This window comes from Cololabis saira, chromosome 11 (genome assembly GCF_033807715.1).
Source record: "Cololabis saira isolate AMF1-May2022 chromosome 11, fColSai1.1, whole genome shotgun sequence".
Lineage (NCBI taxonomy): Eukaryota > Metazoa > Chordata > Actinopteri > Beloniformes > Belonidae > Cololabis > Cololabis saira.
This window is the reverse complement of record NC_084597.1, coordinates 13,314,332-13,342,134: the sequence shown is the minus strand read 5'-3', so window position 1 is coordinate 13,342,134 and position 27,803 is coordinate 13,314,332. Positions and strand designations below refer to the sequence as shown.

General features: G+C 40.0%; 1 protein-coding gene across 5 annotated transcripts in view; it reads left to right on the top strand.

Moving 5' to 3' along the window:
* Positions 1 to 27,803, top strand: part of garnl3 (GTPase activating Rap/RanGAP domain like 3) — a 144,182-nt gene that overhangs the window by 19,564 nt on the left and 96,815 nt on the right. The window contains exon 1 of one of the 5 annotated variants that reach the window (XM_061733778.1): positions 9,104 to 9,350. The exons of the other annotated variants lie outside the window; for them this stretch is intronic. Within the exon in view, the coding sequence (XP_061589762.1) occupies positions 9,301 to 9,350 (50 nt within the window). The 5' untranslated portion in view covers positions 9,104 to 9,300. Of the gene's footprint in view, positions 1 to 9,103; positions 9,351 to 27,803 lie in introns of those variants that run through there. 5 annotated transcript variants of the gene reach the window in all.

Genomic DNA, 27,803 nt, shown 5'->3' with positions numbered 1-27,803 from the left:
TGAATCAGTGGATTTGTTTCTTCTTCTTTTTACATTTTCTTACCCCTCCAGCCTTCCCGCTCCACTCAGACTCATGTAAATAAATCTGTGTGAATGCACATGGAGCCAGAGGGAGCGGGTCAGAGTGGCGTCCAGAGACCGCCTGATCGTTTGTAGACAAAAGGTTAATTCACCAGATCACATTTAATGAGATCGCCATTATCAACCGCTGCAACCTGACGTAGTGACATTTCACAGAGGCCACATGGTGACTTGCTGGCATTTGAGAAGCAGCGGAAACAAACAGGCCAAGGACTGAATCTAAATGACCCTCATGTCCGTGTGTGTGTGTGTGTGTGTGTGTGTGTGTGTGTGTGTGTGTGTGTGTGTCCGTGCGTGCGTGTGTGCGTGCGTGTGTTTTCTTATGTATGTGTAACTGGGCAACCATGACAGGACAAGAGCTGACTGCTTGCTGTAAATTATCAGTATAAAAATAATGGTTTTTTTTAAACAACAACAACTTTGATGCAGTTCTTCATAAAAAAAGCATGAATGTGGCTAACTAATAAATCAAAGAATCAAAAACAGTTTAAAAACAGTTTCCAGTCTTAGAGTCTGTTACTAAATCCATTTTGTTCACGTCCAGCATTTCTCCTGCTCTGTAATGATACTTGTGGATGTTAGTTTTACATCTAGAACAGTTTTCAGCGAACAACTGGAACAGGAGTCCAAACCCTGACAGCAAAGTATGAGTGAATCAACGTTGAAATATGGTTAGGCAGAAATATTGAATCCATGTTGAAGCAATGTTGAAGCCTTGCTGACGACAAAACGCATATGTTGATCATTGATTAGATTGGTATTCAACCACAAAGCATCATTGATAGTTCAACCACAAAGCAAAATTGATTCAATTACATCTGTTCAACATTGGTTAATTGGTTAGAATTGGATGATTGTTTGATGGTTGATCCACCATCCATCATCAACCTTAACCAAAAGTCAACCTTTTTGACCCTAATTCAACATAGAATTAACATCTTTTGCTATCTGGGAAGTAGGCATGGGACGATATAAAAATTTCATATCACGATATTAGTGGACAAAAATATCACGATTACGATATTATCACGATATTAGCGCGTCGCTTATAAAATTCTTAAAATGCAAGGAAAAACACTAACCGTGGATCCACTGGTTCCTTCAGAACATTTATTCTCAAATCATTCTCAACACAGTGACACTTGAGGTAGAGAACAAATAGTGTACTGTAAATGTTATGCATTACAAAGTGTAAACTATAGTACCGGTAATTATTTGAACTTTCTTTTTTTGTAAGAAAATACTTCCCTGAGAGTCGAAAGAAATAAGTGACAAATAGAAATAAAGTGACAAAGTAGAGCCAAATGCACACTGATTGTATTACTCTCTGAAACTTTAACAGTGGCTGGCTGCCTGCTACTTAGTACGGCTCTCTGGAAAAATAATAAAATAAAGGCACTGCTCTGTAGTATACAAAACAAAAGCTGCGTGGCCAACACAAAGATTGAGTGAAAATAAAGTGCCACAGTAGTCAAATGCACACGGATTGTACTACTCTCTGAAAAAATATTAAATAAATAATAATAATAAATAATATTAATAAAATACATGAAAAAAATAACACTGGCTTCTACCGGGCTGGTGGCTGGTTTTTTGTGTGACCAAAAAAAAAAATTGGCGATAATTACAGTACCCCACGATAACGTTATCGCGGCCGTTTTTTATCGCGATATACGATAATATCGTATATCGCCCCATGCCTACTGGGAAGTGACTTTGGCTTGGTCTTACAGGCTGATAGTAGAGATGGAAGATCATGGGAGCTATATGACACCTCCTGAAAGTGATGGAATACTCCTTTCAAATGACGCTGAAACTGATATCGTGACATTAACAAAACTCATTGGAGCTGCTTTAAGCAACTGATCATCCTGATCACTTCATAAATATTAATTTTATAATCAATTCAACAAAGCTTCACAAACCTCAACCATGAATCAGAAAACACAAGTTGTTCAGTGTGTATGTGTTCGTTGTCTTCAGTGCTGTTGGGCTTTGCCCCTCAGAGCCTTTGAATAATGAAAAGAAAAGTACTTGATTGAGATAAAAATAAATAAGCTGTCACAGTTGTTTCAATCACTGTGGTTGATTAAAACAACCTTTTTAAGCCCCTTTCACATAGAATGCGCAAAGCGGCGGCCTCCGCCGGCTTTCCCATTCATTGTGTTTGTGCTGCCGCCGAACAAGAGTGGCCATTTTTTAATTTCACCGTGCTGCGCTGTGACGACATCTCGGCGCATCCAATAGCAGAAAAGGTGGTGGAGGATGGAAAAACTTGCAGGTTGTAGATCAGAGACGATCAAGATCGAGGAAAGAATGATCTTGGCTGTGAGTCTGTGAGGAGCTGTGGGAAGCGAGACTGCAGGCCTATCGTTCGTGACCTCAATAAAAAGTGACAAAAGTGGAGCGAAATCTCCCAGAATTTGGGCATACCAGGTGTGTTTAAAAGTGGTACGAGCCTGTATTCCCCCAAATCCTGTCTTCATGAGGATTTCATGGACCCAGACCTCCTTGCTGCTGCTGCTGCTCGTCCCCTCTTCCTCAGAAGAAGAAGAACTAAAGCCAGGGCTTTTCTTTGAAGCAGGGACACATTTTTCAAACCGAGCTGTAGCTACTGTACGTCCAAATGAGTGGGAAAAGGGCACCAGACCGGAAAAACTTTTTTTGGTCGCCAAGCAATTTGCAACAAATGTGCGCGATGCGTGCATGTGCGCCTTACTCTGCGCCTTGCTCTGCGCCCACTCGAGTCTGCGCCCACCCGGCGGTGTGCGCGGCGCAAACCGCGTTCTATGTGAAAGCAGCTTTATAGAGAAAGAGGTAAAAACTGGAACTCTGGATATTGTTGTTTTTTTCTTTAACAATGAATGGCTATACTTGAGATATCCTGGTTAATCAAGGCATACAATACATATTCATGATGCATAATCTTGTCTTAGATTTGTATTCTTGGCCAGAACAGAACAAATTTCAGTGTATACAGAAAGTAAGAGATTATTTATAGATAGATGATGAGAAAATACCTCTTCTAAAAATGTATGTGGTATTCCTGCTGCCTCCTGCAAGTCTCAAACAATAACGACATATTTAAAAAAAAAAATGACCTCATGGTAGGTCTGTGATTTGCATGTTACATCACAACACAAGTGGCTGATAAAAACCCCACTGTGTTGGGGCTTGTAGTAGCTTATCATCCACTTTGCATAAAAGTGCGTGCAGTGTCCTAATTTGATCTCATTTTCATACACTCCCTCTAGATCATATTAGCAGGCTTTACTCCTTTAAAGTTGGCAAATGCTTGTTGTCTGATGCACCATGTAAGATGGGTTTTGGATATCGTAAGCATGGGAAAGAGAGGTGTATTGATTTCCTCTGTGAGACTGTGGAGCCAGAGTGGCAGCTGTCCAAAGAGAGAGAGCTTAGTAGCTTCGCGGGTCAGACAGATTCACACTACTGAGCCAGGAGCTCCTGATGTACGTCACGCAACTCCATGCAGCTTCAGTTGCTGTGCACTTGTGCACCGCAACCTCTCTGGCACGGACACATGGACTGTAAAGCCCACACGATAATGCCTACATCTACAATAAATCTCCACCTTTTGAAGCGGTCTTTGTCTGGGGGACCAGAGAGCCTGGGATAGTCCAGCTCCGCCATCTCCACTCACACACATGTAAGGAGAGTTAGAGGTTACTTTGGACCCCCTAATCAATGCCGGCACCTCTAATAGGCACAAAGGAAGAAGGATATTGGTTATTTAACAGCTGGATGGGTCACTTTTCATAGGGAATTAAACAATAATGCACCAAATGGTCATCTTAAGTCATAATTTGTATTATTTTACATTTTATTCTTTTTTTTTTTATAAGAATGATTCTCTTTCTATAAAAACAAAAAAATATTATGTGGTTCTATAAAACAAAGAAAACGAGAGATTATAGATTACTGTGTAGAAGTCTTAAGTTTTTATATATATATATATATATATATATATATATATATATATATATATATATGCTTTGTCCATTGTTTTATACAGTTTATGGTTTTAGCTCTGACAAAACGTTTTTAAAAAAGGCATCACACACCCTCGCCGACAGGTAAACAAACCACATTTGTGTTGAAGAACGTCAATTTATGGCATAAACTCATAATACTGTCAAAAGTAGAACAAAAACACAAACGTTCCCTTTATTAGGTAGATTTACATCTTACAGCAGCTAATTCTATTACTTTTTGTCTTTATTTCAGACTACTAGGGTTTCCCTATAAGCTCTGCAGGGGCTAAATTCTGCCCAGCAACTGCAGATGTGGGCTCATTTGTGGGATTTCCACATTTTTTATAAATGACAAAAATACAGTTATGGGATGAATTTGAAGGACAGAGCATACTTTCTGGGTTTGATTTTAAGAAACATCCACCCTTCCATCCATTTTCTATACCTGTTCAATCCTGTGCAGGGTCACAGGGGTCTGCCTGAGCCTATCCCAGCTCATGACAGGCGAGAGGCAGGGGTAAACCTTCGGGTCGCCTGTCTATCACAGGGCATTTAAAGACGCAGAAAAGGCAATTTTTTTTTTTTTATTTATTTATTTTTTTTATTGATCTTTTTAGAAAAAAAACAACATACAATGACAACATGGACACAAATAATCAAAAATATGAATTATGCATTATACATTGTCCCTTTTTTTTTTTTTTAAACACAGAACTAAGAACAGAGTCTCTGTAGAGTTAAATAAAAAATAAACAGATGAGCAACAAATGAACAATGGAGGAGAGTAATGGATGACCAAATGCGGCATACAAAAACAAATGCAGTGGTAAATGCAAATGCCCATCACTAATATCCCATTAAATTGAAATAATAAATAAAACATAAAATGCAGCATAAATAACAATAATCAAAACAAATAAATAAATGAAAGAAATGAAAAGAAAATTAAGGTAAGGGGGAGGGATCAGTCGGTGGGTAGAGTCTTCAATGAGTTAAAATAATCTACGAAAGATTGCCATTTACGAACAAATTTAGCTGAGTTGCCTTTTACTGAATATCTCACCTAGAAAAGGCAATTTTCACTTTTTTTTACTAATCGGCTTCACTAGTTCTCAACCTGTAACCATCTATTTATTAACTGGAGTTAAGGTTTTTTTTTCTTCCTTAATTCCTGATTCCACCCACAAGTGATGTAGAAAAGTGAAAATGTCTTGGAGAAAAGTGGATGGGGATCAGACTTGATTCTCTTGGGAGGCCATGTAACATCACAACCCTTTCTCTCACACTGATTTCTCATAGCATCTTCTTCACTTTAGTGATATTTCACATCTGCATGTTACAACGTGCAAAACAAAAGACGTTTGGCATTCATGGTGCATTTAAAAAAAACTTTTTGTTGGTCATCATCTGGTTGCTCACACAGCAGTCTCTTGGTCTGACAAGACCAAACTGGAGTTGTTTCGTACATGCACACTGCTTTTGATTGCTCAATCAAGAGACACACTTCCCACAGTGAAACGTTGTGGCGGGAGCCCAGAGCTGAGAGGCTGTTTTGCTAGTTCAGGGAACACGGGAAACCTTGATGACAAAGAGTAAGGATTACGTCGACACTCTGAGGAACAGTGCAAAGAAAGCTGCTGGCACTGTAGCTTTAGGTTGCTGCAGGTGTCATCCTTCAAGGCAATGACACAAAACACACAGTATTTTGTGTGTTTTTGAGGGAAATCGGGATTATATTTGTCATCAGAAACAGGTTGATGTCTCACTAAAGCCATTATTTCTGTCCATGGCAGCTGTGATATGCACAGGACGATAGCCCCTCTGCCAGCTAGATCCTTGTAGAGGAAATCTTCCCGGTTTCCACTTCCTTGACAACAGATACCCTTATGAAATGGTAACAAAGGCAGCGTCTGACCGAGTGCCATCATGTCATGGCAGGAGGGTGTGTGATGACGTTATGTTTATATAAGATGCATGATTGTTGGTTTTTTTGTGCGTGTGAGTTATCCACCTCTAGACTCTAATTAGAGTCCGGGGTGTTCAGGTGTCTCGGGTTGGTTGCCTGTAACTTGATGCGGATGTGGCTCAAACAAAAGCTTTTATTTCCTCTGGCGTCCTTTGAAAAGGTGTCACTTTGTTCAGTGTTGGGGCCGTTGCAGATAACAGCTGTATTTCAGCTTGTGCTATTTTTAAAAGCAGCTACTTTCATAGGGGAAAAGAATTTCTTGTCTTGCATGTTCATGGCTTCAGGTGCTTTCCTGTGGTCGGTCGGGCCACAGAGGGGGTTTCTGCAGATTAAACTTTAATGAGCAGCTGAGTGCTGTCATTCCTGCACTCTTTCATGTTGTGTTTCATGTGTGTGTGTGTGTATGGGCGCATGAAGTTGTGGCTGTGCTATTGTGACGGTATCAGATTTTCTTCAGCTCACATTTCACCTGCTGTATTTGTGTATTTCTGTAAGTATCTTTACATAACAAAGAGGAAGTCTGCAGGATGAGGAATTAACCCATCTTGACGCCTCTTATGGCACATATCGCTCTACTTTTCATTTTTAGTCCTTCCTTTAATCGCTCAGTTTTGCTTTCCTTATGCACGCCTAGGCATGGGACGATATGAAAATTTCATATCACGATATTAGTGGACAAAAATATCACGATTACGATATTATCACGATATTAGCGAGTCGCTTATAAAATTCTTAAAATGCAAGGAAAAACACTAACCGTGGATCCACTGGTTCCTTCAGAACATTTATTCTCAAATCATTCTCAACACAGTGACACTTACAGTACCGGTACCGGTACTTATTTGAACTTTCTTTTTTTGTAAGAAAATACTTCCCTGAGAGTCGAAAGAAATAAGTGACAAATAGAAATAAAGTGACAAAGTAGAGCCAAATGCACACTGATTGTATTACTCTCTGAAACTTTAACAGTGGCTGGCTGCCTGCTACTTAGTACGGCTCTCTGGAAAAATAATAAAATAAAGGCACTGCTCTGTAGTATACAAAACAAAAGCTGCATGGCCAACACAAAGATTGAGTGAAAATAAAGTGCCACAGTAGTCAAAAGCACACGGATTGTACTACTCTCTGAAAAAATATTAAATAAATAATAATAATAAATAATATTAATAAAATACATGAAAAAAATAACACTGGCTTCTACCTGGCTGGTAGCCTTGTGTGACCAAAAAAAAAAAAAAAAAAATTTGGCGATAATTACAGTACCCCACGATAACGTTATCACGGCCGTTTTTTATCGCGATATACGATAATATCGTATATCGCCCCATGCCTATGCACGCCATCTTCTGATTCCCATTACCAGCCATTTAGAGAAGGACTTAACAAGTGTGGTTTGTTTGGAAGGGTTGCCATTTGAAGAACATGGAAGAATGGCCGACCGACCGACCGACCGACCGACCGACCGACTGACTGACTGACATTCACACAACTGGATTCTGAACCAACCATGTGAGGAACAACCTCAGGGCAAAGTGGAGATGTGTGGCCTTAGTTCCTAGCAGCATGTTTCCTAAAAAAAAAAAATAATTCGCAGAAACACATCATACCCAGTGTGAAGCACGGCGGTGGTAGGCTGATGATTTAGGGTTGTTTTGCAGCACTAGGACCTGGACACCTTGGGGTATTCTCGAGAGAAATGCTTGGCCCCCCATGTGACAGCTAAAGCTTGGATGCAGCAGGACCGTAATCTGAAGCACTACATCTACATCAGAATGGATATTTTCATCCATTCAAAAGAATAAAGTCCAGACCTCAACCCGATAAAAATCCTGTGGAAGGACCTTAAGAGAGCCTCGCATAAGTGAATCCCCAAAACCTCAATGAACTGAAGCAACGTGGTGAACAAGAATGCAACAAAAGTCCTCTAAAAATCCCAAAAAGACTCACAAGAAACATAGGAAACAACATCACCATGTAATCTCTGCGAAAGGTGGATCCCCAAGACCCTGATTCGTGGAGATACTTAATATTGTCCTAAATATTTTTTTTAATCACTCATAAATAAAGACACGATGAGATAAAGTTATTGTACACTTAAGGGTGTATTTGCCTAATGGTCATACCCACTGCGATCAGCTGATCACAGTGAGTACTTTCTTATGTGATGTCTCATAAGAAAGAGATCCTTTATGGATCAGTTAGAAATGCCCCCTTGTTTGCCAAGTTTGGAAAATTCATTTGAAAGCTATCAAGCATGTATTCTTTGATTTGGCTCTGGAACCAAATCCCAAGGATAATTGCCAGTTCTGCAGATTATTAGGCAAATATTGTTATCACTCATGGATGAAGTATAAGGTAGCCAACCTTTAAATTACTTGTAATCTTGAATTTAGAGATGAGTGACAGATTATATGTAATAATAATTGCATTAATCAGATAGGGGAAGGAAGACAACCTTAGTAATTATACCAATATAGATATAGTATGTTAGATTTAAAGTAGTGTGCAATTGCATTACAGTTGCATTGTAAATTATTACTTCATTACATGTTGAGTACAAGCCAACAGTGACCGTGACCTACAGTTTGCAGAAGAAGCAGCTGGAGATTTTAGATGAATAGAGCCATGAGGTCATGTTGACAACTAATCAGGACTTCAATTTTAAGGTAGGAAATGAATAAAACCCTTGTTAGAGAAATAATCTTAGCCTCAATCCTGCATCCTGACATCACTCTGCAGCCCTAAAACCCTGACAAAACCTCTGCGTAATTGGCGGAGTACCAGCAGCTACTTATAAGAGAGAAAAGAGGAAGAAAGAAGCTTATTCCAATTGAGCTTTTGGTTGTGCATTGCCTCCAGCAAAAAAAAAAAAAAAAAAAAAAAGAATAGGGGAGAGTGAAAATGTGGTGACATTAAATGCACCATTGAAGTTGAAGATACATGGACCTGTGGGTGTGTGTATGTGCGTGTGCGTGTGTGTGCGTGCAAAAGCGCACAAAGAGAGTGAGAGAGAAAAAGAAAGAGAGCAATAAACACACAGCTCCTTTGGAGAGCCGTACCGCATCATCATTACGCAGCGGCTCCACACTTTGGCGCTATCAGAAGGGCCAGCGAGAGTCGGACCAGCAGCCGGAGTGAGATCAGCTGCAGTCAGTTCAGCTGGCGACGCAGACAGTGATGTCCCTGCGCCTCTAGGAGAGCGAGGAGAGCCGTTTTTTTTGCCATTCCGCCTCGTCCGCAGGACCGACACCGCATGGGGACATGAACAGTGTGGATCCAGCCTCTAACAAACTTTTGACTTTCAATCAGCGGTAAAAAAAAAACCCTACATTCTGCTCACACACTTTGTGCATGCTTGTAAATGCTCATCTGTTGAATCCACAGCTCTCCGCCGCGGCTCTGTCTGTCGTGTCCCTGCAGTATTTTATGCATCCACGAGCAAACCCCTGATATACAAACCGGCTTTCTGGTGCGCAAAGTGGCGACCAGTAGCTACGCTGTTAGGTGGGGTAACAGGTTTAGTTTTACACTCTGTCCTCTCTCCAGTTCATGCGTGTATTGCTGGGAAAGTGGGTGAATCCACAAGTCTCCATTGTGTTAGTATTGATGCTCTGCAACAGACTGTCGGGCACGACAGCTTTTTAATTAAACCCTAGTGCTTGTTGATGCGCAGCTTTGTGGCTGTAGTCCTCTCAAAAAACGGCTCAGTTCTTCTCTCTGAGAGCAAACACAAGGCTGCAGCGTGTATATACGGAAACATTTAAATAATTCATGTCATGCTTTTCAGTGTCGAGGCAGAGTGGAGGTGGCCAGTACTCGAGTTGAGGGGGGATGAGGGGGGATGAGGGGGGATGGCATTCCCCCTGAAATAAAAACGGTCCAAATCATCCCCCCTGTAAAACTGCCATCCCTCCTTTCAATCCCTTATGTCATTTCATCAATGAATGTGGTTTTACTGCTATTTCAACATTTAGAGTCATCACCAGAAAAATAACACCAGAAAAATAACTTATTTGACCATTTTCACCTGTTTCAAGTAAATTTTCACTTGAAATAAGTAGGAAAATCTGCCAGTGGGACAAGATTTATCTTCTTATTACAAGCAAAAAAAAATCTTGTTCCACTGGCAGATTTTTCTACTTATTTTAATTGAAAATCTACTTGAAACAGGTGAAAATTGTTGTTTTTTCCAGTGATGAGTCTTGTTTTAAGTGTAATTAGATTTCTTTTAATAAAATGAGACATTTTAACTAGAAATAAGACAAATATTCTTGTTAAGATTTTGAGTTTTTGCAGTGATCCATTTTACTTATCCTGTGAAGGACAGAGGCATATTGATAAGTTCAAAAAACTGTTTTTATTGTTGTGTTTTGATGTATTTGATGTAAGCCCAGTGGATATTTAAAGCTTACAGAAGGCTGCATTTAACTGCTGCTATGTCATTCCTGCAGTATTTCTGCAGGTGTTTTGGTCAGTGCTATTATTTGTAATATACTATATTATTTGTAATCAGCACAAATTATCTGTCCCAATAAAAATCCACCATCCCCCCTGATTTTTCTTTTACAACTCGAGTACTGGAGGTGGCAGACTAAATATGCCAACCGCTCTGAATTCAAGCTTCTGCTTCTGGATGTGTGCGGCTTTAGTTCAGGTGTCGTCCAAGGTTGCTTTGCTGCTCACTTCCTGCTTCTTATTGTAGAGCCTGAAAATGCCACCACTGCAGCTCTTCACCAGCTTAAGCAAAGCTGGAGAGCTCCGGGCTGCAGTGACAGTTAAACACACTGAGAATATTAAGGCTTTTATAGCACTGAGCTCACAATAGATGAACCACTTCTTTCCACTTTGCAATATCTGTGGAGCCTGGAGTCCTTTCATGTTCATTCATAAAGTGAAATGTTCTAATAACAGTATTTATCCATTTATTGTTTGGGAAATCATGCTTTCCTTTTGTTAATAATATTTCAGAGGCTGTGAAGGAACTGAGGTGCATCATGTAGCTTGTGGCACATAACTGCATCTGTGTTTATTGCGTCCAAATGAGCAATATTAAGCCTTGCTTTGAGGTTCCATGAAATTTGGTTGGGGCAATAAGTGTAGGATGTCAGTCTTCTACTGAATATTTTGTTGACAAAAGCTTCAGGCAACTTTTTAGTTTTTCCAGTTGTCAATGCATTTATGACATCTTGTATATTAGAAGGCCTTTGCAAGCACAATCTTGTGTGATTTCTCAATAAACTGTCAACCAATAGGCTTTTATTTTGTTAAGCTTTCCAAAAGTTTAAAATTACATTTCTCCTACATTACCCAAACAGAGATTAGCGGTGGGAACACCAATGTTTTGTCTACTAGAATGTATCATCCTCTACGCTTCAACATCAGATGCTCCTTTGTTTCATGGTCATTCTGCATCAGGCCGTCTGATGTTTGTTCTGACTCTTTTTCATGCACCTGTTTAACTGTTAAAACTACTGAAATCTGGATCATCTCTCAAGTCTTATTTTTTTTTTCCTTAATGTATTTATTAGATTTTTGTTTGCAGTTTCCAACAAGTCAAACATCAGTCACTGTTACAGGCAACAAAGCAAACCTTTTCTCCCCGTTCTCCCTCCCATCCCCTCGTCCCCAAGTTGGTATAAGAAAAATGGGTTAGAATAATAATAATAAAAAAAACAAAATACATCAAAAGAGGGAAAAACATTAATAGATATAGTATTGATTAAGGAACACGTAAAAATAGATATCCATTAAATAAGTACAGCTGATAGCAATAGAACCCTGGATGTGATATACAGTATACGCATGCCCGTGTGAATACAGACATACATACAAATACATGCATACAAATACTGAAATCAATTATGACATTGATGTATTTCAAGAACATTTTCAGGCCATTATATCACCCCACATGGATATTCTACTCCCTCTAAGCCTCCTCCTGCTGAAGTAAGTTCCCAACATCAGTATCATGTCTTAAAAAACATATAAAAGGAGCTGAGATGTCATCAAAGACATGTTGCTTCCGTCTAATAATATAAGTTATCTTTTCCATTGTCATGTTTGATGCTATCTCTTTAATCCACCTTCCAATTCTTGGTCCATCAACATTTTTCCAATTAAGGGAAATGATGCGTTTGAGCTTGTAATATACACATATCTACAAGTCTAGATTTTTTAATTTGTAATTGTGGCGTAGTTGGGTATATACCCAGAATAAAAAACCTTGGATCCATTGGTAACTTTTTGCCTAATATCTGATCAATCATATTAATAATATCCTGCCAGAAGGATTTCACTTTCACACATTCCCATATGAAGTGGTACAACGTTCCTCTTGCTTCATTGCACTTAATACATGTATCAAGGATGTTATCATTAAATTTGTGCAGTTTGACTGGGGTTATGTATGTACGCATCAGCCATTTATACTGAATAAGTTTCAGGTTGCTATTAATTGTTTGTTTCTGAGCTTTCATACATGCCCCTTTCCAGTCTTGCAGTGATATTACATCTCCTATGTCTTCCATCCACAATCGCAGCTTATGTTTTGAAGATTCATCGGACCCGGATACGAGCAAATCATACAGGGATGAAATTAAACCTTTATCATAGTAATGTCCTATAGTTGCAGTTTCTAGTGAGGAAGTAATAGGTATGTCTATCGAATAGTTTTGAGATGATGATATAAAATTTCTAATTTGAAGGTATTTAAAGAAATGCGTTTTTGGGATGTTATATTTGGTTGATATTTCTGAAAAGGACATAAATACGTCATCTTTTCTGTACATATCTTGCACTGCCCTTAATCCCTTTTCAGCCCATGTTCGAAATCCTGGGTCGCTACTCTCTGGTTTGAAATTGGCATTACCTCAGATAGGACTGAAACGTGACCAGGACGGATTGATGTTCAAATATTTACAAGTAACAAAACAAATGTCAATCATATTTAAAACAATAGGGTTGTTTGTATTTTTCCTCAAACTTTTCCGATCCGCTGAATACAAGAACAAGTGAAGTGGTAAGCTAGGCCTCAAGTCTTATTATTGGTAACTTAGACACTTAGGGCCAAATCCACAAAGAACAGATTGCGCCCGCAAATAGCGCTGTGAATTGCGCTGCATTTGCGCCCGCAATTTGCCCCGCTTTAAGGTCCTATTCACAAAAGATTTTGCTCTAATGATATACCGGCGCAAACACGCCCATAAAGTTTTGGAGCTGAGTGCAATTCACACTTGTCTCAGTAAGTGAGCGGAGCTGTTTCCAGTGTTCTCCATATTTCAGCACACAGATTGGTCCATAATGAAAACTGCAGAAATAAAAAATAAAGCGAGTGAAAATAAAACGCCGTGAGGCGCAAGGGCGCAATTTCCACTGGGAACAGGGGGGACATGCCCCCCCCACTTTTCAAACTCATGCTTTTGTCTCTCTCCCCCCGTTTTTTTTTTTTTTTTACAGTTTAAGAACTAACGGTAGGCTCAGCCTGTAAACCCTCAAGACACTGTGCGAAGAGCCCTGTTCCCTCTCCTCCCTCCTCCCTCAGTGCTGTTCAAGGCTGATTTATGGTTCCGCGTTAAATCGACGCAGAGCCTACGGCGTAGGTTACGCGGCTGGCGCACCGTACAGTGCGTCGATTTAACGCGGACCATTATTTAGGCATAATTAGGCTTAACTAGTGTGTGCGTATGTGACTGACGTGCATGGGACGATTGTGAAATACGGAATAAACTGTTTTATATGAATTCTAATTCCCAATTACGTAACAATTACGTATTTCAAGGGACGGGTGGCAGCCCACCCGTCCAGCTGCTGCATCTGCAGCAGCAACTGAGAGTCCTGACTGTAGCTGAGCTTCACAGGGACACGATCAGCGCTATTTTATTATAAGTCTGATATATGTTGTGATATGTGATGACATTATTAAGCTGTTAAACACACACATTCTAGATTTATATGTTTATATGGTGGAATTGTTTGTAATAAAGCAGCCCTTTTATGGATGAATCCTGAGCTCCTGTTATTTTTATTTTTAAATCCGAGATAAGTCCACAACCCCACTTGATCTGACTGTGTACAGTCATGTCTGACTATAGATTTCACCCTTAATATCATTGAGTATCACACAGGCTTGAATGATATTGAAGAGAGAGAGAAACAGAGAGATGGGGAGTGAGGAGTTTGCGCGCAGTTTAATACACGCTTCTGAAAGACGGTATTTGCTCCACTATTTTTGCGTGTGGCAAATAGCCCTGGCCTTTGTGAATTAGTCGGTTTTTGCAATGAGGCTTATTTGCATAGAAAGGGGGCAATTTTGCGCCGAATGTATGAATATTACCTAATTTACATGCATGCAAATGGCACAGGCGCACAATGCCACTATTTGCTTGGCAGCGCAGTTTGTGTTGCAATTCGCCCTTTGCGGGTGCTTTGTGAATTAGACGCTCTCTTTTTGTCTCATTTGCACCGGTTTAGCGGCCGCAAAAGCCGCGCAATCCTTTTGTGGATTTGGCCCTTAGTTTTCAGTCCAGTTATTCACCTGGTTGGAAAGAACATGTTAAAGAGCACTTGATGGTGTTTTCCACAAGTCAGTGTTGTGAAAGCCAGACGTGGCCCAAATGACCAAAGAAAATAAAGAATTGGATTATATCTGCCGGATGTGCGATCAAGTTCAGGCAACCAGATTCACCTCAAGTCTATTACAACAGCAGATATGGGCCATATTTGGGCCAAACATTCTTCTCTATCTGGTATTACAGTGGGCAGTATTTGAGTTATAATGAATATCCATCTGACCTCTTTCTTTTTCTGCACTATTTCTCATTGATCTGAGCATTCATCATCATTTTTCTTGGGGTTAATGTCCATTAGGCTGCTGGAGAGCAAATATCTGAACACTGGAGTAAAAATTGAAGAAGTGATGTATAAACACAAGAGCACTTTGATTTGAGGATAAAGTTTAGAGGTGTGTTACAATAACACCTCTTATGTGTTGGAGCATGTCAGGAGTTTGACATGACCAAAATAGCAGCTGTACAGATGACAAGCTCCTTCTGGCAAGCTACACAGTTTAAAATTTCCACCCGAACAAGTTAGATTTAAAAATTTTTTTTTTATTAAAAAGCCAAACTTACTTCAATAATCAAAATAATAATTACTTAAAATACGTTTTGAATAATAATTCAAAAAGTATTTTTGGGCCTGGGAAGGGCAGAGTCACAGCAGAATTTGCACCATCACCTGCAAACGTCACGTGCTTGTATTGTGCCTTGGTTTCAGGGAGAAAGCATGTGTGCTCCTGCCGGGTGCTGCTGCCAACATCTGGGTTACTGCAGATAAAAGTGCATCTTAGACTTATGACATGCTGAGTTTTGTCTTTTTCTTTTGTTCTTTTTAATGCGTCACACACAGAGCTCTTTGATGGCTGTGGTCTTTGGCTTGTCTAGACAACATTAATGTCTAACTTTACAAATCCACACACGTTCCCCGAGAGGAGGCGTGGCAGGAGGGATGCATTCTTCTTCTGTTGTTTTTGTGCCAGTTGGCTAACAACTTGATGCATTTTTGCTACCTGAAGGTACTGTTAACACATCCCTACACGTTAAAACAGGATAGTGGCCTTTTGAGATAACTGTTGCATAAACAAGCTCAATCTCTACATTTTCAATGCCTTTTTGTAGACTGAAAATCATCGCTTATTTTTATTTATTGCACTGATATTTGATAAAGATATTTTGTAATTGTGACCCAGTGCCCAAATTTGCTAAACATCAGCAAAGCTTTGTCTTAGCCTGATATTTTCACACTAGTCCCAGCAGTAAGTCAAGATGATCCATTATTGCTTATCTCAGAGTGGCAACCGGATGTGAAACCTAAGGGATCAGCAGTTAATTTAAAAGTGAGATTATAGTCATAGATTTTCAATCAATGAGATAAATCAGTTGATACTGGTCGCCCTCTTTCCTTTAACCCCCCTAAAGATTTGTCCTCTGCACATGCATGCAGGTACTCTGCAATGCTTCGTCAGGTCTTAAGGGATTAAGGAATCAAACTCTGATCTTCAGTGCCCATCTTCCAGTCATGAAAGGCATCAGAAAAGAGCTGTTAATGCCCATCGGACCGGAAAAATGTAGAAAATCCTCTCGGCTGTGCTTTGGACCCCAGTAATTTAGGTGGCCAACCAACAAAATCACTCAAGTGATAAGTGTGCTGTAATAAAAGATTAGCTAAACATAAAATCTCACTCACATTGGTTGATTTTGATGTTGAACACTGAACAACAGTTATGTGCATGGCAGGAGTGGAAGATAATAGCCACTGCACACCAAAACAAAACAAAAAAAGGAAGGTTGTTAATGAGATCAAAATATAAAATGTTGGTCTAATTGTTAACAGCTATATCTGGAGAAATTAAAACACTGCAACCTTAGTTAGTGAATCCAGTCGTATCCTATTCAGCCAGGAAACATGGTGGTGGTAGTATCATGGTTTTGGTTTTACTACATAGGGATTAGTATTGAACTATGGGAGTGATTTCTAAAAGGAAAATCTTACAACATTTGTCCCTGAAATCAAACCCAAGACAAATGTGCCAAAACGTAGTGAAATAAGAATAAAGTTAATGTTACAGAAGGACCAAGTCAAAAGCTAGGCTTTGATTAAACTTAAAGGAGCCGTCTGTAAGAAATGGCCAAAACTGGTACTGCAGTCACTTTCAAAATATTGTTGAGCGGCGTGTACCCTCCCCCTCCTCCCCCCGACCAGAGGTTGCCAGGTAGGCTGCAGAATGCAGCAGGAACGTAGGCTGCCATGGCTGCGATAATTAGGGCCGAGCTGGCAACCCGGATGCCGAAACAATACTGACTTGGTGATTGGGAGATAGGTGGAGGGTGGAGCTTCAGAAACAATACTGACTTGGTGATAGGGAGATAGGTGGAGGGTGGAGCTTCAGAAACAATACTGACTTGGTGATTGGGAGATAGGTGGAGGGTGGAGCTTCAGAAACAATACTGACTTGGTGATTGGGAGATAGGTGGAGGGTGGAGCTTCAGGCCAAAACAAAAAATGACAACATAAACATCAGTTGAGGGCTGCAACTCCTCTTTTTAAACTGGAATATCCTGGCTTGAGCGCTGTTGTCAGTGACATAAGTATTTGAAATTAACATGATTTTTAAATGTCTGTTGACATATCAGGGTCATTTTATGATTCGTTTTATTGTTGCTCTTACATACAGCTCCTTTAAAGGAGCTTGAGGCTCCTTTTAAGAAATTAGACTCTCTAGCGCCACCCTTCACCACGACGGCCGTTGGGGGTACTGCAGCCAACAGTGAAGCCGGCACGGGAGAACGGGGAGAACGCACATGCAGCGTCATGTGACGTCACATCCGCAGCCCAGCGCGGGAAATTCGGGACCGAATTGCAGCACATTTTTCAGCACAGCCTGTTCGCTTCATCTGACATTACTACTAGAAAACTTAAAATGTATACAGATTTTTTTCATAAATCTTGCCACAATCCAAGGATGCTGTTTCAGAAAACTCGGAGCAGTTTTCTGCAGAAAAAAGGGCTGAAATCCCTACAAGGTGATGTCCAAGACAGATAAACAGTTATTAAATACTATAACAGCAGTTGAACCACTGCTACAGCATCACAAGGACATCAGTCCAGATACGGAAAGCGAATGTTCACATATTTTTAAGTTATAGATGTTAGGTATTTTTAATTATTATTATCATTAGTAATGATAAACTTATACCCAACTTTCAAGTAACACTGTCAGCATGGCTTTTAAAGTTTATTATCAATGGGAAACCCAATGTCAGCACTATACAAGATGACATCTTATAACTGACTAGAGATTGAATATATTTTGTGCTAACGTAGCTTTGACTAGTTTCCTCATCAGAAACAAAGATCTTTAATTCAGGAGATTTTATTTTTTTTAAAACCTCCTCCAAAAAAGAAGTCAGCACAGTTTGATCGTCTCACTGGTCTGGCAGGAACCACACGCATCTCAAAAAGTACACTACAAGTTCACTACAAGGTGCATCCACCATATTTGTTCAAATTGCTGCATTTAAAAATGAAAAACCCGCCGCCGGGGGGGGGGGGGTCCTCGCAGGCGGTGGGTTGCCTCCCTCCTACTTCTCCCCTCTGTGGGGTTGCCGGTGGCCTGGGTTCCGGGCTCTTCCGTGTCGGCCTCTGGTCTCGCGGGTGGCGGGGTTGCTCCCCCCCCTCCCCCACTATAGATACACTTCAGGTGGAACTTTGTTGTGGTTTATTACACACACACACACACACACACACACACACACACACACACACACACACACACACACACACACACACACACACACACACACACACACATAGTCACTTAGTCACACGCATATACACACACACACACACACACACACACACACACATGATCATATACATACACACACACAGACACATAGACATACACACTGGCTTGTTCACCTGCATGCTGGCTCTCTAGTTTTTGGGTTTAGGTAGCGGTAGCGATAGCTTAGCTCAGACTGCAATCAGATCTCAAGATTTAGGTCGATTGCTGTTATTGTTTTGGTTGGCTCTGTGCCGGTTTCGTGCTTTGTTTGTGGTTTTTTGTTGCAGATTTCCAGTGCTTGACGTGTGTTTCCGTGTGTTCCTGCTTCCTGGATTGGCAGTGGATGTCGTCAGCCCCCCCCCCCCCCCAAAAAAAAAAAAAAAAAAAAAAAAATCACTGGGTTTGTATATGTATATTTATGTATGTGTACGCATATGTATGCGTATATATATGTATATATATTAAATATAGCAATAATGCACATATATATACTTTTGGTTTCTACCATCATGGTATCAATCATTAATATGTGTGCAGACAAGGGAAGAAAAAAAAGAAAAAAAAAAAAAAATGAAAAACCCAGACAATGGATGCTAAGATTGAACAAAAGTATGTTCTCTACTGAGAGACTGAGAGATTTATATATTGTAACCCAAGTTCAAAAAAGCCAAAAATATACTCACTCGTTAAATATTCCCATATCTCTCCATAAGTACAGTAGGTTTAAGTATTATAGCAAATCATGAACCAATCAAACCTCCACTGCAGTCACTTTCATGACCTCTTTTGACTTTTGATGGAAAAGAGGAGTTGAGGTCAGTTTGTGACCTTGGTGCTGACTAGCACAAAATGGAGCATAAAGAAGTAGAAACTGTCGTGAAGCTTTAATGGAGCCCCACTCTGACCATCACTGTGCACAAGAGGCAAGACTGGAAGAAGAGATCAGTTAGGAAGCAGTGATGGATACATCCTGCAGTTGAGGCACGCCAACACGTTCTTAAAGCTTTCGTGTGAATTATGTATTAACGGCGTCACTCATCCTTCTGAGAAACCTCGCCAGAGAGGGAATAGCCAGGTGGAAATACAAGTGGAACGGGGGATGTGGGCAAGAGAATCAGAGAAAGCACAAAGCACTTTGACCATGATGCAGATTCATGGAAGTACAAGCTATGCAAAAAGTACAAATCATTCAAGCTTGTGTAGTTAGTCGCGCCCTCAGTGGATAATATTTTAGAGGTGTCAGGAAGGTAATTCTCCGTGCGCAATATTGCGTTACCTCATTTTTGCACAAGGTCATTTCTGTTCACGAAGCTGACATAAAGAAATGCTAAATGTAACGATCTTGTCTCCCTTTTGTCATCAATGATACATTCATAATCAATAGAGCGCATTAAAAGAGCCCTGAAACAAATCATGGCCAACACGGCCTTTTCTTGAGGCACTTGAATGTGGTTTTCCTGAATTACTCTTAATTTATGGTTAATTCTTTTAAATTAGAGATTTTCTTGGCTCACATATGTATGCACATTAACAGTTAAACTGGTCTCTGATTATTTTCCTCTTTGATATAAATAATTAATTTGGTTCCTCTGCATTCAACTTTGACTTAGAAGTGGTAGAAACTGGCTCTGGACGCAACTGAACCAATCACAGAAACAAAGTGTATAATGCAGGCTGAGCGCCAGCCTCGTTTACACTCTATTTTGACATTGTCATGAGATGATCTATCACGGCTGAGGTCACCTGTGAGTTTGTACCGTGTTCGCTGTCTTTGGTCCGATCTTCAATGTTCTTGGTCATAATCATGGAAGCTTTTAGGGCTGGGCGATATATCGAGATTTTAATATTTATCGATATATTTTCAAACACGATATGGTACGAGACAATATCGTTTATATCGATTTAAAAAAAATATGTATTTTTTTTTTTTTTTTACATTTTTTTTTTAATGATTTTGATATAGCTTATTTTGTGACAAATTGACTTGAATGTTTTATTTGAGATTTGCACAAATGTTTTGTTATTTGCACAACTGTCAACCTCAGAGGAAAAGTCTGCCTGTTACTGTCTACATTGTATTAATTGCACAGTGTATTTTAATTTAATTGTTATGCAGGAAAGGGATATTTGTTTTATTTCATTCAAGAAGCATTTTTATTCTATATATGCAGGCAGTTTATTTTTATTTCATTTGTTTTATACATTTTGATATTGTGCAGACTTCTGTTAATAAAGGTACCTGTGTGACATTTGGCACGAGGCTTTGTATTAAAACTGACAGTTTTTTTAAGGGTTTGCCTCAGAAAAATATGAAGCTAACAGAGATGCTATGCTATAATGCTTTGGGGGAAACCCCAATTAAGGCACAGAAAAAATATCGAGATATATATCGAGTATCGCCATTTAGCTAGAAAATATCGAGATATGACTTTTGGTCCATATCGCCCAGCCCTAGAAGCTTTTCTTCCTATTTTTGCATTTTCCCATTTCAAACCTTCCACTGTGAAGAATGAGAAACTGTTTCAACCTATTAGTCCTCTGCTCTGTAATGATTTTGCAAATGCCTTCATTTCTGATATGATTTTAGCAGATTCTTATTACTTTTGCCGTTGCAAAGAAATACAACTTTTTGACATTGTGATGATCTATCACAGCTGAGGTCACACTTTTACTTTGTGCAGATACTCTTCTGGCAACGTTGCTGATGGACCTCCAGGGTTCTATTAAACTGATTATCACTCGTGTAATACAGCTGGATTGAAGATCAGCCTGTTTGAGATGAAGAATACTTTTGTTGATTCAGAAGTAGATGTAAAAGAAGGTCTGAGTTCGAATCTGGTAGAGGTGAAAGTTGCAATTAGGAATGGGCGATATTTTACCGTTCACGATATACCATCAAAAGAATTCCTCACGATAAGAATTTGTCATCTCGCGGTAAAAACAATGAATTCCCGTTGATGAAGTTTTTGTGTAAAGCTGATTTTTAGAAAGAAGGAAGGAGAGCAGGAGGAAAGAAGGAAGGAAGGGGAAAAAGAAGGAAGAAAGGAAGGAAAGGAGGAAGGAAGGGAGAAAAGAGGAAGGGGAGAAGGAAGGAGAGAGCAGGAGGAAAGAAGGAAGGAAGGGGAAAAAGAAGGAAGAAAGGAAGGAAGGAAGGGAAAAAAGAAGGAAGAAAGGAAGGAAAGGAGGAAGGAAGGGAGAAAAGAGGAAGGGGAGAAGGAAGGAGAGAGCAGGAGGAAAGAAGGAAGGAAGGGAAAAAAGAAGGAAGGAAGGAAACAAGGAAAGAAGGAAAGAAGGAAGGAAGGAAGGAGAGCAGGAGGAAAGAAGGAAGGAAGGGGAAAAAAGAAGGAAGGAAGGAAGGAAGGAAGGAAAGGGGAGAAGGAAGGGAGAAAACAAGGAAAGGAGGAAGGAAGGGAGAAAAGAGGAAGGGAAGAAGGAAGGAAGGAAGGAAGGAAGGAAGGAAGGAAGGAAGGAAGGAAGGAAGGAAGGAAGGAAGGAAGGAAGGAAGGAAGGAAGGAAGGAAGGAAGGAAGGAAGGAAGGAAGGAAGGAAGGAAGGAAGGAAGGAAAGATTCCCATTGATGACGTTTTTGTGTAACAAACATGGCGGATCTGAGAGCGAGATAGATTTATAGTTAAAAAGGTGGAGTTGAATTGGTATTTTTTTTATCGTCATTTTTATCATTATCGGGATAAATGCCAGAAATTATCGTGATACATTTTTTACTCCATACCGCCCATCCCTAGTTGCAATGTTCTTGCGACCCTCAGCGCCAGTGGGAGGTGATGCTCATGACTTCCTCGGTCTACATCCTGACCCTCATCTGTGGTCATATCATGAACTTGGGCATTAACCAAAATAACACGTTTCCAAGTATAAGCAGTTAAATGAGGTTGACACCAGAAGGTATCACGGCATGCTATCCAAGATCAGGGTAAAACCGCAGGATTGAGATGGTTCAGGCATACAATAGTGCCAGACATGATCATGTGATTGAAAGCCCTTGAAGTGGAAATTTTCTTCAGACGCAGACGAATCAACAACGTAGCCGGGGCCGGAGAGGGTTCCAGCTGTACCCTATATAACAAACAAAAAGAAGACCAGGTTGAAGGACACAACGGTTGCAGTGGTGTTTCACATCATTTCAATTATTGCTCAAATTTACAGTAAAAAAATCCTGAATTAATCCACACGCAGAAAACGATCCAACACGGGCGTGATACTACTTTTTTTTTTTTTTTAGCCTTTACATCCCACAAAAGTTACATGTAAATGTTATTAACTGTTTGTTTCTTCTCCTGCTTGTAATCGTGAGCTCGGTGTTTGCATGCTCGTGCCGGAAAACTTCTTGACTGCATGTGTGGGGAATTACTCTACATCGTACCTTCACCTGTGAGTTCGTACCGTGTTCTCTGTCTTTGGTCCAATCCTCAATGCCTTTGACCATAATCACAGAAGCTTTTCTTCCTATTTTTGAATTTTCCCATTTCAAACCTTCCACTGTGAAGAATGAGAAACTGTTTCAGCCTATTAGTCCTCTGCTCTGTAATGAATTTGCAAATGCCTTCATTTCTGATATGATTAAAGCAGATTCTCATTACTTTTGCTATTGCAAAGAAATACAACTTTTTGACATTGTGATGACATGATCTATCACAGCTGAGGTCACCTGTGAGTTCGTATCGTGTTCTCTGTCTTTGGTCCAATCTTCAATGTTCTTGATCATAATCATGGAAGCTTTTCTTCCTATTTTTGCATTTTCCCATTTCAACCCTTCCCCTGTGAAGAATGAGAAACTATTTCAGCCTATTAGTCCTCTCCTGCTCTGTAATGATTTTGTAAAGGCCTTCATTTCTGATATGATTAAAGCAAAGAAATACAACTTTTTGACATTGTGATGACATGATCTATCACAGCTGAGGTCACACTTTTACTTTTGCTATTGCAAAGAAATACAACTTTTTCACAAGGGAGCTTTGAGAACAACCCCCGCTGCATATAGAGTGATTGACTAATTGTATTAGACTCATACTGAGCTTGTTTTTTCTGTTTCATTCATCTCTTAAGATTTTAGGCTGAAGGATCACTGGTAATGTGATCCCCATGAATGAAAAGATGCAGCGATGCAGCGGCTGTTCGGTGGTGGTGCTGCTACGGTTCTTCTATTGTAACATGATACTCCTTCAGTACACATGACCGTATCATATGGCTGGAATAAACACAACGAGGCTTGAATGAATGACTGGTCTCTCTGGTAATTCGGCTATAAAAAATGAGCAAGAAGGATTATTGCTCACAAGCTTATCTGAAATATTTAAAAGGAAAGAACTTACCAGTTCATAGTTAAATGATGAAACTCATATAATATTCATGTGTCTTTTTAAATTTGAAGCAAAGGTTGTCAATTACGGTAGCTAACAGCCCAACTGAAAAAAGTAAGATTAAAACTGATTTGAATGTGGTGTTGATCTTTTTCAACAAAGTCTCAGCCAGAAAACTAACTGGTGCATTTCCAAAAGTGTTGAATAGCTCTTTTACTTAAAGTCATGTTCATAAGATTTTAATCTGTTGTTGTTGTTCTTGATGTGATATTAAGTCGCTTGATTATGATGGATTTTAAAATTCAGCAGATGAAACCTCGGAAGAACATCGATATACAGTATGCTTCACGTTTTCACTGTGCAATCGACTATAAAATAAAGTAAAAAACCCAAATCATGTGGGCAATACTGAGTAGCCCCTTAATGCTTATATAGGATTCAAGAGGGTTAGTTGTAGCCAGGCGTTGCCCATCATCTGCGTTTGATGGATTGATGATCAGCAGGAGTGCAGACCTCCTATAAAAGTAAATGTTTTGGCACTTTGCTGGTCTGTAGCATTTACTTGCATATTAACTTGATGCCAAAAATGAAAGCCATAAGTAATGTTCTTAGAGAAGTGCCCATTGTGGTACATCAGTCTAGAAATGATTGTAAAACCATTTCCTAACATTGTTTGGCATGAAAAGCGTAATTATAAAGAGACCGAACAAGTACAGTTTGTTTTTAAAGGTTGCCAGGTGGTGAAGGGTTGACTATTTTGGAGGACGTGGTCATTGTGTCACCCATGAACTCTTTTTTTCTACCTGAGGATTCTGGAGGTAAACATGAGTCATGTAACTGGACAGCGATCGACACCAGAGTGACTACAAAAAGGGATTATTAAGGTTTTCAAATGATCTGGTGACGGTCTAGAGACCCTCATCCCGATTCAAATGCCATGGACTAATTAGAACGATGGTTTCACCTTAAAAACGTAAATTCTGTGACAAAAATTAATCTGATATTTTAGCATGAATACAGCAGTAACAGAAATTATCTTGCACATTGTTGATGACGGAAATAAGACACATAATAGAACATGTTTTTTTATGGCAGTAACCCTGGTTACTGCCAGATCTGTATCTGAATGCTGCAAAAAAAACACTACTGGGCAACAATCCTGTGAATAGCACAAATATTCATTTAAAGTTTGGTCTGAGGGTGTTCGTCATTAAACCTGCTTTTTTTTTTTAAATCTGGCTTTGTTAGCTAAAACAAATAAAAATAGCGTGGTGCAATGCTGTGTTTCTATCCATCTGCAGCTTCTTTATCCTCTTTTGAGTTTTTATTATATACTGACACGTTAAATTGTTGAGCTAGAATACATGTTCTTTTTATTCATATAACTGTCTGTCTGTTAATTCAATTTCAATTCAATTTTATTTGTATAGCGTCTAATACAACAGATGTTGTCTCTAGACGCTTTCCAGAGACCCAGAACATGACCCCCGAGCAATTATTACATAAACAATGGCAGGTAAAAACTCCCCCAGTGGGAGAAAAGCCTTAAGCCAAACAGTGGCAAGGAAAAACTCCCCTTTAGGAGGGAAGAAACCGTGAGCAGGACCAGGTTCATAAGGGGGGACCCTCCTGCCGAAGGCCAGACTGGGGGAGGTCGGGACGTCAGCAGCACACAGCAGGCATGTGGAAGCAGCACCGGGATGACCAAAGGGGCTTGGGGGACCGCAGGCAGGTGGAAGCAGCAATGGGATGACCGGGGGTGGGTACCGCAGGCCGCAGGCCAGCACGCAGCTCCCGAAGCTCCGGCCTGCAAACATGCACAAAAGAGAAAAAAGGGGGCCAGCACAAAAAACTATAGGAACGATGGACAAAAATGATGGCTATGAGGTACTTAAAATAAAAATGGAAATGGAGAAGAGAGGAAGGGAAGAGGAGAGGAGAAGAAGGGTGAGAGGCACCGCCCAGTGGATCATGTTGGTGCCCTCCTGCAGCATAGGCCTGTAGCAGCATATCTACCACGAAGCTATATTTGAGACTAACTATTATAGTCTTGTTCTATAGCTGCAACTATGACTACGGAGCTAAGCCGTTTTGGGCTTTATACGCAAATAATACAATTTTAAATTGGATTCTGAATTTTACGGGTAGCCAATGGAGCGACTCTAACACTGGAGAGACGTGGTCTCTCCTGCTGATTCCTGTCGGCACTCACGCTGCTGCATTTTGGATCAGCTGGAGCCTATTCAGCAAATTACTTGGACATCCTGCTAATAACACATTACAGTAATCTAGTCTAGAAGATACAAATGCATGAACTAGTTTTTCTGCATCACTCTGCGAGAGGATTTTCCTAATCTTCGCAATATTACGGAGATGGAAAAATGCTATTTTACAAACCTGATTAACATATGGTTTAAACGACAAATCCTGATCGAAAACAACACCAAGGTTTCTCACAGTTGCACTGGAAGCCATCGCAACACCATCAAATCCCTTCCTGAAATGCTCTGGACCAAGAATGATAACCTCTGTTTTATCTGAATTTAGAAACAAGAAATTTCCGGACATCCAGTCCTTGATGTCCCTAAGACATGTCTGAAGTTTAACTAACGGTTCTGTTTCATTCGGCTTCATGGACAAATAGAGCTGCGTATCATCAGCATAGCAATGAAAGTGTATGCCGTGATTCTGGATTATACTTCCCAATGGCTGCATGTATAAACTAAACAAGATTATCCCTAGCACTGAACCCTGCAGAACACCATAACAGACCTTCGACTGTTCTGAAGGAACCTCATGTACATGAACAAACTGGAACCTGTCCGATAGATATGATTTAAACCAACGTAGAGCTGTCCCTTTAATCCCAACAACATGCTCTAACCTGTGCAGTAAAATGCCATGATCAACAGTGTCAAAAGCAGCACTGAGGTCCAGTAGCACCAGTATGGACACTGATCCCTTATCTGAGGCCATAAGAAGGTCATTCGTGACTCGAACCAGTGCTGTCTCTGTGCATTCTGAACCCAGACTGAAAGACTTCAAACAGATAATTTCTATACAAATAGTCGTATGACTGGCTTGAAACTGCCTTTTCCAGAATTTTAGATACAAATGGAAGGTTGGAAATTTGTCTATAATTAGCTAAGGTGTCTGGGTCAAGAGAAGGTTTTTTAAGCAAATGTTTAATTACTGCAACTTTGAAAACCTGTGGTACATATCCTAAGTTTAGGGATAGGTTGATTTGGTCCAGTATTGTTGCACCAATAAGAGAAAAAACATTTTTGAATAGTCGAGTCGGGATGGGGTCTAACATACATGTGGTAGTTCTCGACTACTTCACTATTTTTCACTGTCATAAGATGATCGGAAGGTCGGCGGTTCGAATCCCGCTCTGTCCCAGTTTGCTGTCGTAGTGTCCTTGGGCAAGACACCTTACCCAGCATGCCCCGTGTGAATGTGTATGAATGTTGGTGGTGGTCGGAGGGGCCGTTAGGCGCGATATGTATATATCACCACTGGTGAGAATGTGTATGAATGAATAATGATTTCTGTAAAGCGCTCTGGGTGCCTAGAAGGGCGCTATATAAATCCAAGTCATTATTCATTATTATTATTATTATTATTATGAGCAATGGCCTCCCTAAATTTAGCAATAGCTTCATCAGACAAACATCTGCTAAAATAATACCTCCTATTTTGCACTTCAACATCGACAATATTAAATTCAAACGTTACTAAATAATGGTCAGATAAAAGGGAGTTTACAGGTGACACCAACAGATCAGCAGTTTCAACACCATAGATGAGAACGAGATCGAGGGTATGATTAAAACAGTGCGTCGGTTTGTCCACTTTTTGTGAGATACCCATTGATTGTAGAAGAGAATTGAAAGCTAATTTAAGATTATCGCTTTCAACATCCATATGAATATTAAGGTCGCCCACTATGATGAATTTATCTGTACTGATTAATAAACCAGATAGGAAATCTGAAAATTCAGACAGAAACTCTAGATAAGCACAAGCAGGGGACCGGTACACTACCACTAACAAAACTGGCTTCTCTGATTTCCAGCTCGGAAATTTCCGACTAAGCAT